This window comes from Aspergillus pseudonomiae, assembly GCF_009193645.1.
Source record: "Aspergillus pseudonomiae strain CBS 119388 unplaced genomic scaffold BDV37scaffold_23, whole genome shotgun sequence".
Lineage (NCBI taxonomy): Eukaryota > Fungi > Ascomycota > Eurotiomycetes > Eurotiales > Aspergillaceae > Aspergillus > Aspergillus pseudonomiae.
In genome coordinates, this window is record NW_022476015.1 from 382,306 (window position 1) to 400,371 (window position 18,066).

The following is an 18,066-nucleotide window of genomic DNA, read 5'->3' on the forward strand; positions in this document are numbered from 1 at the left end:
CTACTCTGAGAATCCGTACTGCTTTACCAAATAGGTCTCGGGTTCATCCGCCAGAATATTCTCTGCAATTGAGTTGACATTTCTGTTTATATTGCAGAGTATTATTATGCACTCAGGTCCTAGGTGTTGAAGGGCGAGGCAAGTACCCTAGCATCGTTATTCGGCGACTCGCTAAATGTCTCCAGAACCGATTTCGCCTTGTCCAATAGAAAGGCTGTGTAATGGAAGAGATAAATAACATTACTATTCTAGCCACGAGCCTGACGCGCTTTATAGCTAAGGCTCGTGGGAATCCCTTCGCTGCCGACAATGCCGCCGTACGGATGCATCACAAGTACCACAGTTTTTTTATCCTCGATTAACTACCTAATAGCTTTAGTAATGGCTAATATATTATCCGCCAGTGTACGAGTGGAGAAATCATTGTGATCCATATCAGAGCAACTTAGAAAGGATGGAAGAACAATGGAGTACCCAAGATCCCGAAGACGAGTCAAAAGGTCGTCGTAGACTAACGGTATCTTGAACGAGCCTTAGACTAGGACGATATTTATCCTTTCTGGAGCTATACTAGACACGACAATGGGACCTTATATGCAGTCTAGAAGTGAAGATAATAAAATAGTCAGTCGGCGCCATCGTTACCTTTTTAAGCGATATTAGCTCCTTCTATTTTCTTTATTCCCGAATAGGGTCCAGATTTCACTGAGACTGACCAAAGAAAACTACGAGAAAACCAACACTACCTCGTTGGTCACCTGGAGACCGTACATGCAGTGCAGTAACAGAGAATTATTAATGTCAACGCAGTTTCATAGATAGTTCCTAGCAAGGTAGCCGTAGAGCTACCCAGGGGCCAGTCGAAGCTGCATCGAATTCTAGCTACCACGCTCCTATCTCATATCGATAGCTAAGAATGTTTTCTTGCGACTGATCATATCCTCTATAATATCAGGCTCTTCCGGTGTTCCTCCATAGATCTATACAATACTACTGACTTCCGAAACAGTTTGTACTTCTTACACTTCAGCTCCTCTATGGAGAGGTCGCTTCAGTCACGTGAGCGATAGGGATATATATAGTTGTAAAGGATAGAATGAAAGCGGGAGAAGCGCTCGATATTTGTCTCAAGCTTGGAGAAATAATAGCAGTAGACCGATCTACGTAAATCCAAGGTTCACTCCTACTCACCTAGGGATGGCATTCCCACCCGTTATCACGCAACTCACCGATACTCCACTACGACTTGCTGTCTATCACGCATGACGCAGGAACATACCGAGGGTATCGTTTACTTCTAACCGCATTCATCATAGTGGCATGAGTACGGCTGGGCGGACGAGAAGTCCGTTCTCCACGCCCTATATACCGTCGGCTAGGATAAGATAAGATGAGCTCCGCCCGCGCCCTTTCGACTGCACGGTGATTCTTCGTTCGTCTGATAAGACAAGTCGGAACGTCGGAACAAGCCGCGGGAGTAGATCATTACCCCGAAGGGAAACCCTATACATTTTGGTATCTCCGATCTCGTACCTGTCAACATGCCCTCCGAAACATTTCTAACTGGTTCCCCGGATATGCGGATGGATAAACGTGGGGATTAGCGGGGACGTCTTGGTTTGTATTCGATAAGAGAGCCGAGCCGATAAGTAGAGGAAATATAAGTGGACTTTGCACACCGTGATTGTTGTACCGCTCGTTATCAGTCAATATCGTGTTACTCATCGCGTAGCACTGTCTGTATCTTCCTTTGGTAATTCACTCGGATTGCTAAAACTTCCATTACAGGATAGATTGTAGAGTGAAATTCCTATCGGCTGGAGGGTGATGATCGTATCTGATAAGGAGGGAGTAAATGTTCCGCAGCAGAGCCCTAGCTTGTTCAGAGAACGGCTATAAGAATGTCACCGAAAGCTGATGTATTTCCTGGAGTAGAACTCATTGAACTCGACAGATATTGAGCCATTATTAGCTATGGCGGCAACATTTCACCGTTATATGAGTGGGCTCCTGGCCTTGGGCTTTCTTCACATAAGCTGCGCCGCTGTTATACACAAGCAGACGGAGCTGGTCCGTTTCCGAGTTCCAGATGTCACCGCTGACTCCTTACACAACGTCCGAATGGACTTCCTCGACTCGGACTTCCAAGGCGAGATTCACCTCCTGTATGGTGACTGTGATCTCTCCAGTTCCAGCCAAAAGCACCATGAGATCGGAAGCATGTTTGTGAAGCGCGACGCTCATCCCGAGCGGTTCGTCTGGGCGACACCATCGGATGCTCCCCACCTGCATTGTCTTCACGCGTTTTCGGGATCAACATTAGTTGGAAGATCAACCCCAGTGTCTGTGGCCGCACCACTCGTACGGCGAGAGAGTATTGCGGATGTCGCCGATGCGATGGGGCCATGGTTCGATGGTATCGCATACATGGAGGCGAAGGAGCCTGGCAAGGCCGTCGTGGCTCAAGCGAAGGACGCCTCCGTGGCGATTATCGGAGGAGGCATGTCCGGCCTGTTGACCAGTCATCTACTAGAGTCAGTCGGCATACACAACTGGCACATCATTGAATCCTCCGGCAGAATAGGAGGCCGTATCCGTACCGAATACCTCAACAATACACGCCCGGACCAGTACCAGTACCAGGAGATGGGTCCGATGCGGTTCCCCGTGAGCATCACCTATGCGGACACGAATGAAACCCTCGAAATTCAGGACCACAAGATGGTTTTCCAGCTGGGCGATGTGCTCAACAAGATGAATTCGGACACTCCCGAACTTGCTGTAAATTTTATTCCATTCGTTCAGAACAGTCCGAATGTGCCGGCTAGCACCGGTGGTAATCGTTTGCCCAATGGACTTATTCCTACCGCGGCAGACGTAGCTGCGAATTCATCGCTTAACTACGAGGCAGCGTCTTCCAATGCGACAGCTGCCGCAGATGCAGTGCAAGCGTACACAGACTATACTACTGCGGACAAGATCACCCCAAAGATCATCGCCAACATGTATCAGGCACACAAGTCCGCTGTCGAAAGTGGATATTTCCACTGGTCAGAAGCGGGCTACTTGCGCTATGCTCTCGGGTACAATGACAACATCACCGACTATGTTGCTGGAACTGACGACACTCCGATGTGGGATAGTCTCTATGAAGGCGTCTACTTCAGTGCCACCCAATGGCGCACCATTGACAAAGGACTTGAATCGCTCCCACGTGCCTTTTGGCCACATGTCGCGAATAAGACAACCTTGAACCGCAAGATCCAGGGGCTATCCTTCAATGAGACATCCGGAAAGATCGCTGTCAATTGGCGCGACGATCCAATGCAACTAGAGCCGGAAAGTGCAGAATATGACTATGCAGTTGTCTCTGCACCATTTAGCAAGGTCCGGCTATGGGATATGCCTCGCTATTCATCTCTTCTGAGTCGGGCTATCTCCTCCATGAATTACGCCCAGTCTTGTAAGATGTCACTGCTCTTCAAGACACGATTCTGGGAACACCAGGAGAAGCCCATCTTTGGAGGATGCGGATCCGTGGACTTAGCGGGAATCGGGTCGGTTTGCTATCCATCCTTCAACATTAACGGCACCGGGCCAGGCGTTGTCCTGGCATCGTACGTCAGTGATACTCCGGCACGGTCGGTCGCTGCCTTGAGCACTGAGGACCACGTTGCTCTGGTAATGCGCTCTATGGTCCAAATTCATGGTGACATCGCCGCCGAACAATACACTGGTGAGTTTCTAGGCGAATTATTTGCAGTTGAGACCGGATTACTGACCATTTACAGGCATCTATGACCGCCAATGCTGGGAAGTTGACGAGCATCAGGCTGGTGCTTGGGCGGCTCCTGTTGTCGGACAGCAGGAGCTGTATCTTCCTGCGTATTACCAAACCGAATCCAAGACAATCTTTATCGGCGAACATACTAGTTACACTCATGCCTGGATTTTCTCGGCGTTGGACTCTGCCGTCCGTGGAACCACACAGCTCCTTCTTGACCTTGGCTTGGTGGATGAAGCGAAAGAAATTGTGAATACTTGGATGGGGCGGTGGATCAAGGTTTAAGATCCTTGTTGTTTCTTAGTAGCTCACAGTATATTATTCCCATACGTACAATACATATGTTTCAGTATGTATCTAGCAAATTAGCAATGTATTTCTTTGATTCACCTTTACTACTTTTTTTTTTTTATTGATTATTTGGATTCCAATCTTTTCCACATATTTTAATGCCTTTTCTTTCCATACGCTTTGCCTTGTCTTCCTATTTTTATTGGTGAATATTCTATTTCGGAGTGATATCAGACTGATTGAGTGCTTAATATGAAGAGTCCTGGCAACCACTCTGAAGCTGTCGGCAGGCCTGACAGCACTCCCGCATAGCAGCATATATTAGAGCAAGCTACGTCGGGCAAATGAATTCATCATCATCATAAGTAGCGAAACCATGACCTGGTGCGAGTAGAAAAACTGCTAATGTGCAGCAAAATTAAGACTACTTAGCTAGCTAGCTCCATTGTTTTATTTGCCCCACCCTTCACGGACTAGTCACGCTTGAGGTATCTCTTTCTTCATGGAAGTGACTACTTAGAAATGGCGGTTGCACCACATTCCCGACCGAGTCGACTTGTTTAAAGCACCAGAAACAGTGTCCTCGTAAGTCAACTCGGATGACAAAAGCATGCGAATACAGCAAAATGTGCGATGCAGATATCTGTGTGGGCACACCTCTCCGCGAGACAGGACAAGTCTATATTATTCGGCCGATGTTTCGTAATTTTGGCCCTTTCTTAGCTCTCAGCTAGTACGTCGCCAATCCTATCTGATGGAAAGCCCACTAATGCCTGCACAATTCATATTATCCAACCCCAAAGCTAGTAACAGATCGAGATCTGGAGGTAGTTTAACGTGTATACACAACTCGAGGATGCTATATATGGATCACGAGAGCAAAATTATAGTCTATTTTAAATCTTCGGCGGGTAAGTAGATATATATAATACTTTTTAATAAAGGTAAACTTTTAAGATCTGCTTTTTCTAGATTTACTTTTTAAAGTATAGTAGTATTAAAAGTATTTTTTAATTAAGTAAATAGTAAAGCGATAGATATTAAATTACTTTATAAGTTAAGTAGACAATAGATTATTTTTTAAACTAGATATAATTACCGCGCGCGTTTCAGTAAAAAGCTCTTAATTTAATTTTCTATTTCTACTGATATCGATTCTAAAAAATCTTATAATAGTGGTGTGGTAGATAGTTAAAGAAAGTATAATTTTTTAACGCGTTGGCGGAAACGCGCTAGTGTAGTCAGACTTTTGACCCCCCATGTATTAAAGCCGAGATCGCCCAACGAAGCCACACCATCCACTAATGCATTACATCCAAGACCAGGACCCAATCTGCATGTCCACTTGTTCTAGGCGGGGTAAACGTCCGAATAGTTGTGTTTTCGCCACACTGAGTATAATCAAGTTTGCTATACGCGCCACTCAAGGGATCATACCAGCTTGCCTGCACATTGCAAGAGCCCAGACTCATTGTCTCAATCTGGAACGGCTTCCCCGTGGGGGTATAAACCATGATCCAGTTACCGCCACTATCCCTTGTGGCTGTGATCCGTGCATCGTCAGAACCAGCATTCCCCACGATAATATCTTGTGCTGGCACACGCCTGAAGAATGTCGTATTCCCTCTATCCGTTATAGCCTTCTTGATCCACTGCATCTGGCTAGATCCAGGTAGATCGAGATCCATGAGCCAGTTGTCGCTTGTCCCACTACCGTCGGAGGCGAAAAGTCCAGGGATAGCACACTGCTGCATGGCATTCGCCCCGTAAGTTAATCCCGCTGCGCCCGAGAAGACCTAATCTCTTTCGTCAGTGCTGCTCTCCGTCGTCCCCTACGGTAACAGCATCGAAATGCGTTCAGTGGATGTGGGCCATACCGCTTGCCAGCTTCCGATCCGCACATCGCTTGCATTCCAAACAGGCTTACTGCTATTACCATTATTATATCTGTTCTCATAATGCGCCTCATTATCAATGACCGGCCGCACACGACCCCCAGGCACCGAGCCCGCGGCGTACATAAGCTCGACGGGCTCCCAGCCACGCCGACAATTCCACCAAGGGATGGGAGGGTTTGGCGGGTAGTCTGCGTGACCAGACTGACTGGCATCTAGGGTAAGCCATGGCCGGTCCCCGAAGAAAGCGTGTGCGAGCGCGAGCGGCCCGGCTGTGAACCATTGGTTTGTCGGGTGGATCGACATTAGTGGCCACCACGTCGGCCCATTCTGAGCAGAGGAGTCTGTGATAGCCTGTCGCTCGCCGGCCACAATGCCATTGGCCAAGTCATCGTAGACCGGTGACCAGTCAATGACCTGGTAAGTTGGAGGAGCACCACCGTTGGTATAGTCAGCTTTTACGGCTGTTTTGTTTAGCCAGTAAGGGTTTGTGTCGCCAACGAGGGTCTTTGGAAGATATGGATATCGCTGGCCGATGAATCTGCCAAATGTGAATGCTGTGTTCGTGTCAAGTACGCTGGCTGAGTTGTCTAGTACTGGTTAGACCAAGCTATGTTGTGTTTCTAAGACCTTATGACGGAAGACGCACCGCTGCCGTGCACATATTTACCCCATGAGGGGACCATGCAGATTCGGATGCCTTTACTCCATGCTAGCTCGACAATGGAGTCGACATAAGCCCAGTAGGCTTCGTTGGGATTTGTGACGTCTTCGTTGATAAAAGGCAGGTCGCCATTTCGGTTAGGACTGTCGATGCCTGCCTGGGTAAATCCAACGGCTAGAACCATCGTGAACCCCTTGCTCGCTCGGTCCGAGAGGTATATGTCAGCCTCGCTGAAGTTGAGGCGATGGAATAACAGCTATGCTGTGTCCGCCTGCCAAAAGAATGGCTTTCCATCAAGGTCTTGAAGGAACCGGCCATTGGAGGACGGAGTGATGGCATATTTCTCTGGGACTTGCCATGCTACGGCGGCTTGCAAGAACGGGAGAGTGGTGTAAAACAGAGATTTGAGCTTCATAATGGTGCTTTACTAATAGCCAAAACCGTTGCAGCTCCATGTATCATATATATCGCCATTGTGGTGCAAGGCCTTCCGGTCCTTGGGCCTTTTAGCGGCTATTCCACGAGGGCAGATGAGCATAGAAGTCGAGTCGAACATCACTGTTAACCTCTCTTCCTGCATTAGTACCCGCGGCCACGGGCAGGAAATTCCACAAATGGTATATGTTCCTGTAACGTTCAGTGGTTCAGCATCTTACTATCGAAAACAATGTTCAGATGGCTCAATGCGGGGTCTGGATAAATGCACATCTACCCCGCAGTGCGGTTGAACATGGAGGAATAGGGCTAACTCTACCACGCAACTCTAAGAGCATGAAAGCTAGAATAGGAAACACTAAGCACTACTGTTCTCGATATAGCGTTGAGCAAAAGGTGTGGTGCACGGCCTCACAACAGATCTCTGCTCGGGAGCCCTTTGCCGACTATTAGGATAGTCCACCAACCAAAACGTAGAAGATTCATCTAAGGAACCTTTCATATCTTCCCACCTTATGCCCTGTATTATTCTCCATCCGTCATACTTCGCATTGTGCCTCAAGATGGCCGAAACCTTTTTTGTGTTCTTGCTGATGGGCAGACTGGCCTTGGGCCATGTTAACCACCAGAACAGTACTTACACCAATCCAATTCTGCCGGGGTTCCACCCAGATCCCAGTTGCATATTCGTTCCATCCTGGGGCAATACCTACTTTTGCGCCTCCAGTAGCTTCAATGCCTTTCCAGGGATACCCATCCACGCCTCAAAAGACTTGCGAAACTGGAAGCTGATTGGAAATGCTATATCGCGGCCAGAGATGCTGCCGAAGTTGGCGGATACAATCAAGGACACAAGTGGCATATGGGCACCCACGCTTAGGTATCGTGAAGAAGGGAGCAATAGCCCCAACAATGGAAGTGGCCATGGAAAAGGTACATTCTGGATTAGTACAACCCTGGTGTTTGATGATTTGGCGCCCGATGACGAATCGCGCTGGGACAATTTTGTGATCAGCACAGACGATCCTTTCAATTCGGATAGCTGGACGGATCCCGTGCATTTTAACTTTGGGGGTTATGATACCTCATTGTTTTGGGATGATGATGGACAGGTCTATGTAACAGGAAGTCATGCATATAAAGTCTGGCCTGGGATCCAAACCGCCACGATTAACCTGCAGACAGACGACACGGGAGCCTGGACAAACCCATGGAATGGCACGGGAGGCCTGGCGCCAGAGGGTCCGCATCTATATAAGAAAGATGGCTACTACTACCTAATGCTCGCAGAAGGTGGCACAGGAGAAGGTCATATGGTGACTATGGCGCGGTCGAGAAGTATCAACGGACCCTATGATCCTGCGCCTCACAATCCCGTGCTCACTAATGCGAATACAACAGCTTTCTTTCAAGCAGTGGGACACGCCGATCTGTTTCAGGATGCCCAGGGCTGCTGGTGGGCAGCCGCGTTGTCAACTCGATCTGGACCTGATTTCAAAAATTATCCGATGGGCAGGGAGACAGTTATGACCCCTGTGACTTGGGAAACGGGGGAGTGGCCCATCTTTCAGAATGTGACTGGCATCACCAATGGATGGGAACTCCCCTCCCAGCCTGTCCTTGTGTCTAACGGTGAGGGTCCTTATGTCGATAGCCCTGATCATCTGACGTTCCCACCGAACTCGACATTACCCTTGAATTTGATACATTGGCGACTGCCAACGCCGGATACCTACCTCTTGTCGCCGCCAGGGTTTGAGAACGCACTGGTACTTCGTTCGTCAATGTTAAATCTAACCTCTACCGACGGACAATCCACCGGCGGTAAGGGCCAAACATTCATCGGCCGACGACAGACAGACAGTCTCTTCGCGTATCACCTAGACATCAACGCTTCGACTCTACACAACAATGAGGATGAAGTTGGCATCAGTCTATTCTTGACGGAGGCCTACCATTTCGACCTGGGAATAGCCCTTCTTCGACAGAGAGACGATACCAAGTCTTCCAGTGAGCTTGCACCCTTTTTCCGGTTCCGTGGAATGTCGGGGAGCTATGTCCCAGAGACGGTGTTCCCGTTCCCACCGCATATGTCAATCGATACACCGGTTACTATGGAAATCAAAGCGTTTAACTGGACGAACTACTCATTCGCTGCGGGACCACGAGATGCTAAACATCTCATGCAGACATACGGGGTCGCACGCGGAGGCCAGCTGAGTGCGGGCTTTACGGGGACGTTAGTCGGGCCTTATGCGACTACTAATGGTCGCGCGGGAAGTGTGAATGGGGAGTTTGAGGTGTCGGTGGGGAATTGGACGTATTTACCACAAGGACAGGTAATTAATTAGGCTTCTGAAGTGTTGTTGTCGGGATTGCTACTAGTGTCGGCCAGAACTGCGTTGTACGGAGTAAACATTCACATTCAATTGACAACCAGGAAATAGATAGTAGTACACATTCTTCGCTACTCCCCACATAAGCCTAGGTCGTGCCATATACTATTAGCACAAACCGGATCGTCATCAGTAAACGGCATGTCATCCATCTGTATCCCCTCATTATCGGAGGCCATCACTTCGGCACTCTCAATTGAGGCTGGGAATAGCCACATTCCGTCTAACGAGACTGAGTCGAACGCTTCTGATGCCTCCTCATGCAAATTTTCCATTTCTGGGCACAGTAGAGTTTGTTCGGCCAGGGGTTGCTCGGCTGCCAACTTGGCGACAGGCAAGGATAGCGGTAGGTTAGGCTCCTGATATAGAGGCAGACATTGGATAGACGGGAGGATAGGAATGGAACTGGGGGCTTCAAAAGCCCCGCGGCCTGTTGACATAAAATAGTCCACAACCGCAACAAGCTCAAAATAGACAGATGGCTGACGACTGAGGAGTTCAGACAGTCCACCCCTATAACATCGATTGGCGGTAGCGATAGCTGATTGAGATGGTGTATCGACAGGCTGGTTTCGCTGTTTCAAGAGTTCCACGCCCCCGTGGGATACACGAAATTCGAACGTACGCACTATATTTCGGATCCAGGCGGATATATATTCGACATCGTAGCGTATATTGTAAAGGCGAGAGATCTCGGTGTAAAACCTAAGAGGCTGCTCTTGACGCTGTCTCTCTATGTCGTTCCGACAGAGCCGGAGGTTGATGTTGAGCAGAATCTGCGGGGCAACGGTGTATGCGACGACGCCAATGGGTAATTGACCTGCTGTGCCGTCGATCACAAACCTTTTTACTCTGTCATTCATTGTCGTCAAAGCGTCCATTAAGTCGAGCTCCGGGTCTTCAAGATCCTGGGCGGTGGACTCCAGGTTCTTTTGAGCGAAAAGGCAAAAGGAAACATAGTGATACAGGACTAGGCGAGCAGATCTGGTAGAAATACAGAAAGTACATATTAGCAAAGCAGCCCGCGTTAACATGGCATCTGTAGCTCTTACTGATAGTATAAAGAGGTTAGTTGACAATAAAAGACCACTGCCTGGTGCCACTGGCCGTCGGATGCATCGACCTGAACCATATGGTTTGATTCCCAGAATTGGAGGCGCTCTTTAAGATCGTCCGTTCGAGCCGGGACTAGATCTAAGCCTTGTCCCAAGCTTTGGTGGTCACCGGGGGGATACACCGTCATCAGGAGTAAGGTCATCGTTGCAGCTAACTGGAACTGGCTCGTTACGACTTCGATGAGTCTTTTTTTCGTAGCAGCATCGTAGACTTCAGAGGCTTTGACTTCATCTTCCAGGTCTTCGTAGGTGAGTGGAGAGTGTGATGATACGTCAAAGTGACATGGGAGGATCTGGAGAGCTCGTCGCACCCCTAAAGAGAGTAACCTATCACGCAGGATTAAACACCACCACAGACGTTTCAGCGTAACGCGTGCGGCTCTTTCATTGGTAGGGTAACGGTGATAGACATGGGCTTTGACTGCACGGGCATGCTGGATCCCAAGTGCCAGCCATGTCGTATTGCTAAGGCGATCTGTGCTAGAGCACCGATACGTGAGCAGAACTGCAGCTTGACCAAGCCGAAGTTGATCATTCTCGAGTTCGAAATCGTAAATCAACTGGTCATATTCTTAGACCTTCCTTCAGGGCATGACGTGAGAGTATGAGGGTTTAGCGGGTGCAAGTACCTTAGCGCGCCTATAGAAGGTATCTCGGAGAGCAATGATCGATTGCACACCGCTTCTTTTCACATATTCCACAGGGAGATACTGCGGTATTGTTAGTTGGGGGAATATGTTGGTTGGAGCAAGACATACGCTGCTTGCGACAAATAACATCGCCTGAAATACCAGTAATGAAAAATGTTTGTGTCGTTCTCGCTGGCGAAATACAGGCCAGAACTCAGCCTCATTAATAACAGGCAAGCAAGGGTGCACATATAGAAAGTAGTGCGAAATAAGCGTCTCGAGGAATTCACCTGACGGTACACTGAAACATTTCTGGGAGTCCAGGAAGGTAATGTCCGACGCCGGAAGACGATGAAGATTGGGAGCATTTAGGTAGGGGTAGTATGCATAGGGGACCAAGGTCGAGGATATTGAATCCCTTGGACCTGCGATGCATGAGCGACTAGACTGCCACAAAGATAATTCCGGCAGATTACAACTATACCGGAGGTTGGAATATGGCGTTGCGCCGGCCTTAGACCACTTGTGTTATTATTATCTCCCTGTTCCTTAGCGTCGTTTATATCCTGGTCCCTATCCACAAGCATGCTCTCAGGTGGGTGATCGCTATGGGCTTCTAGCCTTGGTTTAAGACAGCGAGGCAATTTTCTTGGGGGAAGAAGGCAGGTGAAGCCGTCCAGGCGGCAGTTGACACATGGTGGGCCTTCTATCGCCAGATTACAGCGTACCTTCCTACGTCGACAATGCTGGCATGCAAGAGGCGCCCGGCGCGTGCGCCGCGCACCTGGTGCATGTAGAACATTTGTAGACGTACCGACTATCTGACGACGAGGATTAGGTGGTAAAGTTTCACTCATTGTTAAGAACATATCTCTTGCACATCTTGTTGCCAGTGTGAGCGCAGTGAATTCCGATAATGGCGATATTCAAGAGGTTCTAATCAAGTTCCCTCTTCCCCCGCAGTTCCGGTGATTCAACTTAAAATACTGTACCAGACTGTGGGGTAAAAGCCATTACTAGTTTACTACGGGGGAATTGGCTGGGAAGAGAGGGTCGTTGATCCATCCAACCCGATTAGGCGAAAACGATGCTGATCCTTGGCGCGCATGCCACCCGGTCCATCCGAGCCAAGGCGAAGCTGCAGAACAAGTGCAACAATCTGACGCAAGGACTGGCTGCCCGCACTTGAGGCCGTGGGCCGGGCCTCGGCTACCCACAACCTTCGAAAGGCAAATTTTTCATTCGTTGAAAGGCGAGAGGAACAAGTGGTAGCATGAGGAATAGCCGCCACGGTTATAGACAGCAGCCTTAATAAAGACACGGTATAGGAAGGGCAAAGAGCGAAGTGGGAGTACTTCTTTTGCGTACAGTTTTAGCATGACCCATCCATCTCCTGTGCCAATGGATACCCTGTGGGTTTTGGCAACCATTAGCGGCGTGACGACCCATCTTCTTCTGTATCGATATGGCGAGTGGGACGTCAAGGCGCCCAGGATTGTGAACATATATATCCTACTGAGCGCAGCCCTTGTCTATCTGGAACGTTCTGCCTTACTGGATGGTTTCGCAATTGGCACACGTCCAAGATGGGCAATTACCGTCGTCCTATATCACATTTTCGGAGTGTACGCCAGCATGCTCTTTTATCGTGCATTTTGGCATCGTCTTGGCGGATACCCTGGTCCATTTCTCGCCCGGCTTTCGAACTTCTACGTCACCTCACTTTCGGCCAAGAGTCTACATCTCTACGAAGAAGTTCGTGAGCTGCATCGGCAATATGGCGACTATGTTCGATTAGGTGATTCTCCTTCTCCCTGGATTCTCATTTGCCGTCTTACACCTTTCCCTAATATGTCCATAGGCCCCACCGAGCTCTCAATTGCTGACCCTAGAGCCGTCAAAGCACTCTACAGCGGCCAGGCGAAAGTTAGCAAAGGACCATGGTATACCGTTCTGGAACCCAGAGTATCTCTCCATATGTCCCGAGACAAGAAAGAACACGCTCGCCGTAGGAAGGTGTGGGATCAAGGCTTTAGTTCGAGGGGTGAGCTGATATATCGTTTTACCTTATGCTCCCTGTGTTCTAACTGCCAGGGTAATACAGCATTGCGCGATTACGAGCCTCGTGTTTCGCATTACGCAGAGCAGCTTCTCGAAGCTATCCGTAAGAATGTTGGCAAACCGATGGATATGGCGAAGTGGTTCAACTACTACAGCTTCGATGTCATGGGTGATCTGTCTTTTGGTAAATCCTTTGACATGCTGGTAGGCGGCCAAGATACATATTTCTCGACTCAGCTGCATGCGGATATGAAGAGTATCGGCTTGTTTAGCCACCTGACATGGCTATTTCCGTTTTTCAAAAGAATCCCGGTCCTTAACTCGGACTACCTCAAATTTTGGAATTGGGTTGGCGGCAGAGTTGAGGAAAGAATCAAGGTATGAATAAACTCTGGTTTAAGATCTGTGAATGTAAGAAAATACTAAAGTGTCGCAGAATAACCCTGATTGCCCAGACGTGTTTTCTTGGATCCTTGATGCTTTTCAAAAGGGCCCAAAGACGAAGCAGGATCACCTTGACCTACACGGTGACGCATATCTGATTATTGTCGCAGGGAGGTAAGAAGTTCTATCACACACGCGGTAACCGTGATCATTATGCAGTACACTAATCTCTGTAGTGATACCACTGCTGCCACGTTGACTAATCTGTTTTTCCATCTCGCTGCGGATCACACCTGGCAAACAAAGCTTCAGACAGAACTAGACGCTTTACCTGACTTGACCCAGGAGAAGCTGACTGGTGCTAAGACTCTCGACGCACTTATAAATGAAACCTTGCGTCTCCATCCTGCTGTACCATCAGGTACCCAACGAATAACTCCACCGGAGGGTCTCCAGATTGGTGATAGATATATTCCTGGTGACGTGATGGTGTGCATTCCGACACACACATTGTTTCGAGGTATGGCGTTACCCTAATATCGACCCACCCATAGCCAACAATATTAACACTTGTTAGACGAACGAGCCTTTGTTCGGCCCGAGGAGTTTCTTCCAGAGAGGTGGATGACGCAGCCCGAACTAGTAAAAGACGCATCCGTCTTCATTCCATTCAATGCGGGTAGGTTTGATAGATTCGGTTTTATTACAGAGCCAACTGTTAATATACACTCCCTTATCCACGATGCTAATGTCTAGGCCTAGGCCCCTATTCCTGCGTTGGGAAGCAACTTGCTCTGATGGAGCTTCGTCGTGTGACTGCCGAGATTCTGACGAGATATGATGTCCAATTTGCCCAAGAGCAGACGGTTGACGCGTTCTTGGATGGTAAACGAGATACATTTACCTTGGTAACTGGGCCTCTTAAGTTGGTGTTCCATGAAAGAAGATAGATGAATTTTGCCCGGAGTATGTCTAACAATCTCGTCCATTATTAGTTGGATAATGGAAGTGTTTCTTTACCGTCGAGCTATTCTGTATTTGTCCAAGTACTCAGTGTTTTTAGAACCAGGTCTGCTCGCATTGGGCCTACTTCAAGTCTGGTCAGATTACACAATGCTGAAATCTGTGAGGTCGTTAGTCTTCTGGCGCACAGACTTACAAAGGAATTGCAAGAAAGCATGCTATTTTATCGCGAGTTTTGGGATTCTCTTTGCAGATACACCGGTCCATATCCCCCTACTGTCAGTGCCTTATTTATACGGGCTGTTGGCCCTTCTGAGAGTGCTATGAATCCTCTTAGGGTGTCCCCATGGCGACTTTGTTGGTCAGACTCTCCCTGTTATCCAATGTCAGCGGAGCGGCATCCTCGGTAATTTTAGGTAGCTAAACCCTGGGTGACGTGATCAATCCTCCATCAGCCACCTCAGTAACTTCGTTCATATCACTCGTTGGCAATCATTGTCTTAGAACATATGTACCACCTGCCATTCTACATATAGAGGTCTCTATAACCTGTCGCTGCAACCACCTAGAGTGTTCTCGGATCGCTAAACCGTCCAAAATCATACGAACAGCCTCATCCACCGGCCGGCTTAGCATCCCCCCTGTCATGGACACAGAAGCCTTGCCCACCTCGAATTGGAAAGATGATGATTTTTATCATCGAAACCCATTCTGCAGGCGTATTAGGGATGCTTGCATCGATACAGTGGACTGACGCGCACTGTGCCAATATGCTTTATCCAGAAATTCGGATTCCCCTTGTACCTTACTAGAGAAAAGTACAATTGGTGGGATACATCTTATAAGAATACTCAGTTTTGGAGATGTGCAATGGATCGCCAGAGTCCAACTTGAGCCGTCAACGCCTTTGACCACGAGCCTCCTCCGGGCCGAGATAGATACCATGGATCTCGTCAGGGCCCGAACGAATATCCCAATACCGAAGGTTTTTGGGTATGAGGTCAACGATGAAAATATTGTTGGCTCTGCATTTATTCTGATGGAATTTCTACTTGGCTCATCTGCGATGGATGCTGAAGGAGGCTATGACAGTCATCATGGCCAGGCTCAATTGGCGGAGAGAAGGCCGTTCTATGATGAAGTTGCTGAAATTCAAGCATGAATCTTAACTTCTGACAATGAGTATAACTAATTTGTTATCAAGGTACAAATGACCTCGGTCAGATTACCAAAAATTGGTTCAATTGTCAGGCGAAGTGAGAGCTCATTTGATGTCGGGCCAATTCCTAGATTAGGTGGACCGTTCGTGACAGCTGCTGAATTCTTGAAGGCATGGGCTAGGAACGCAAAATTCCCATTTTCTGATCAGGCTATCAGAGAAGCTATGAATGGCGGTCCAGTGGAAGAGGTTTTAAGCTCTATCAGGAATTTTCCGCACTATCTACAAACAGTGGCACACAAAATTTCGGCCACCAACCATGGACCTTTCCCGATTTATCACCCCGACTTTTACCATAGTAACATCATTCTCGACAATGATTTCAAAATCCTTGTTATTGTTGACTGGGAGGGAGCTTCTACCGTACCATGGGAACTTGTTGAACCACCTTTGTTGTTGAGCCTGGTACCACCGCCAATGGATGACCCAAATGATTACGACTGCACCGGGTTGCATAAGGAGGAAGAATCAAGGCGTCGCTTATACGAACGTGCCGAGTATATCAAGTGTGTGTTGAGGAAAGAAGAAGAGTTGAATATGGATCAAAAGCTCTCGCAAACCTTACTGGACCCTGGCATACAAGGACTTGCACATGCAATGAAAATATGTCTTGACCCGGGGAAGCTGTGATTCTACTGCAAAATCCTGGAGTCTTTTGGTGACGGTGGTGTATAACTTATATTTAGTTAACAGTGTATCTAAATATACCAACATCTAAGTATCGCTTTGTTAGATAGATTATTTGACAAGGCAATATTTCTATTATAACTGTTATAGTATGCAAGACTGGAACATACAATAATTTGTAATGCCTTCATGTACTGTAGCTCACTTAGCCAATGTATACAAAGGCTTGATCGACATGATCCATGTAGCTACTTGCATGCACAGCTAGGTTTAGTCCATAATAGGTTGAAAGTTGGGTATGTTGTTTATCAGAAAAGGTTAGAACTTATGCCAGGTTGGTTAGATCTGGGGTCATCTATGACCCTTGATAGGTTAGACTAGGGTTACATTACTGCTTGTATGAAAACTGCGGGTATCAAAAGGCTTTGGCGCAGGGTGTATGTCGTTGCCGGTCCCCATGCGAGGCGACGTCGAGGGCGCCCTCCGCCTTAGCCCAAGAATCAGCCCGGGGCGGTCTCAGTCTTTGCTAAAAAAGCAGATTGGTCTGGCTGTCGGTATGGTGATTCCCTCGGGGAGCAGGATTTGGCTGTGCTTCGCTCTATGAATCGCAGAGATAGAACAGACATACCATGCTCCCTGCAAGGTGTATGCAATGCTTATACCATGAGCGCGGGAATCCCGAGATTGATTTTTGTATCGTTACTGCTTCATGACGCCTAGCATGCTTTCCACATCTGAATACTAAATGCACGTAGTACGTTGGACATGTAGTCTATTAGGTAAACCAAGACAATTGATACTGGCCCAGAAAAAGCCATTATTGGAGTCCTACTTGTATGATCTGGCTGGAGTATGCACGTTCTTCTTCCTGAATAGCCATGGTATCTCACAAAACGTGCCCTAGTGCGCACTGGTGGTAAGTGCAATGACCTAGCAAGAAGTTTTCTGGTCAAAGAATCAGCAAAAAAAAAAAAAAAAATAAAGACATACAATAGCATTAGTATGACTGTATTTATCCAAGGCTAGTTGTAGGTATCTTAACCGCTCTTAGCGGTCCTTTAAGGCTCTTTTTAAAAATTTAAATATTCTTTATTTAAAAGACTTAAAAAATATAATTATATACCTACGCGCTATGAAAAACTACTATAAATATTAAATAATATAAAATCTATAATATCTTCTATTCTATATTCGCTTTGTTTAATTAAGCTTTATTTTTAAGTTTATCCTTAGAAATAATTGCTATCTTTTTTTATTTTAAATAAAATTTATTAACCGTGTTATATTACTAGAAGATTTTATAATAATTAAACTCGAAAATTATAATAATTCTAAAATACAACGATCTATTCTTGACTGTATTGAAAGAAAATATAATTAAATTCTCGAGTATTTTAATATATATAGAATATCTTATCTAGATCTATTAATTACTACTAATTATATTAGTTTTATTAAAAATTATAAAAGCGCTGTGTTACAGACCCTTATCTAGCGCATTTTATCAGAGATGGATATATAAGGTAGAATAATAATAGGATAATAATAGCCAATTTCTAAGTAAAAGATATCTAATAAATCGTTTATCTAATAGTTATTTGGG

General features: G+C 47.1%; 6 protein-coding genes across 6 annotated transcripts; 4 read left to right on the top strand and 2 right to left on the bottom strand.

Moving 5' to 3' along the window:
- Positions 1-1,974: 1,974 nt before the first annotated feature.
- Positions 1,975-4,248, top strand: BDV37DRAFT_293186 (flavin monoamine oxidase family protein; the record flags this gene model as incomplete). The annotated part of the gene is made up of 2 exons (XM_032089353.1): positions 1,975-3,736; positions 3,792-4,248. The coding sequence occupies 2 exons, from the start codon at positions 1,975-1,977 to the stop codon at positions 4,067-4,069; spliced, it is 2,040 nt and encodes a 679-aa protein (XP_031942818.1). The 3' UTR covers positions 4,070-4,248.
- A 1,128-nt stretch (positions 4,249-5,376) lies between these two features.
- BDV37DRAFT_270735 (glycoside hydrolase family 140 protein) lies at positions 5,377-7,049 on the bottom strand (the record flags this gene model as incomplete). Its single annotated transcript, XM_032084606.1, has 4 exons — positions 5,377-5,871; positions 5,953-6,560; positions 6,620-6,864; positions 6,946-7,049. 4 exons carry the CDS (start codon positions 7,047-7,049, stop codon positions 5,377-5,379), a joined length of 1,452 nt encoding a protein of 483 aa, XP_031942819.1.
- Positions 7,050-7,632: 583 nt separating this feature from the next.
- On the top strand, positions 7,633-9,420 carry BDV37DRAFT_293188 (glycosyl hydrolase; the record flags this gene model as incomplete). The annotated part of the gene is made up of 1 exon (XM_032089354.1): positions 7,633-9,420. One exon carries the CDS (start codon positions 7,633-7,635, stop codon positions 9,418-9,420), a length of 1,788 nt encoding a protein of 595 aa, XP_031942820.1.
- A 116-nt stretch (positions 9,421-9,536) lies between these two features.
- Positions 9,537-12,066, bottom strand: BDV37DRAFT_281905 (transcription factor domain-containing protein; the record flags this gene model as incomplete). The annotated part of the gene is made up of 5 exons (XM_032086915.1): positions 9,537-10,449; positions 10,518-11,140; positions 11,210-11,290; positions 11,339-11,634; positions 11,694-12,066. The coding sequence occupies 5 exons, from the start codon at positions 12,064-12,066 to the stop codon at positions 9,537-9,539; spliced, it is 2,286 nt and encodes a 761-aa protein (XP_031942821.1).
- Positions 12,067-12,844: 778 nt separating this feature from the next.
- On the top strand, positions 12,845-14,604 carry BDV37DRAFT_270737 (cytochrome P450; the record flags this gene model as incomplete). Its single annotated transcript, XM_032084607.1, has 6 exons — positions 12,845-13,007; positions 13,071-13,253; positions 13,368-13,648; positions 13,874-14,174; positions 14,232-14,333; positions 14,417-14,604. The coding sequence occupies 6 exons, from the start codon at positions 12,845-12,847 to the stop codon at positions 14,602-14,604; spliced, it is 1,218 nt and encodes a 405-aa protein (XP_031942822.1).
- Positions 14,605-15,263: 659 nt separating this feature from the next.
- On the top strand, positions 15,264-16,466 carry BDV37DRAFT_293189 (uncharacterized protein; the record flags this gene model as incomplete). The annotated part of the gene is made up of 3 exons (XM_032089355.1): positions 15,264-15,362; positions 15,432-15,773; positions 15,822-16,466. The coding sequence occupies 3 exons, from the start codon at positions 15,264-15,266 to the stop codon at positions 16,464-16,466; spliced, it is 1,086 nt and encodes a 361-aa protein (XP_031942823.1).
- Between the last annotated feature and the right edge of the window lie 1,600 nt (positions 16,467-18,066).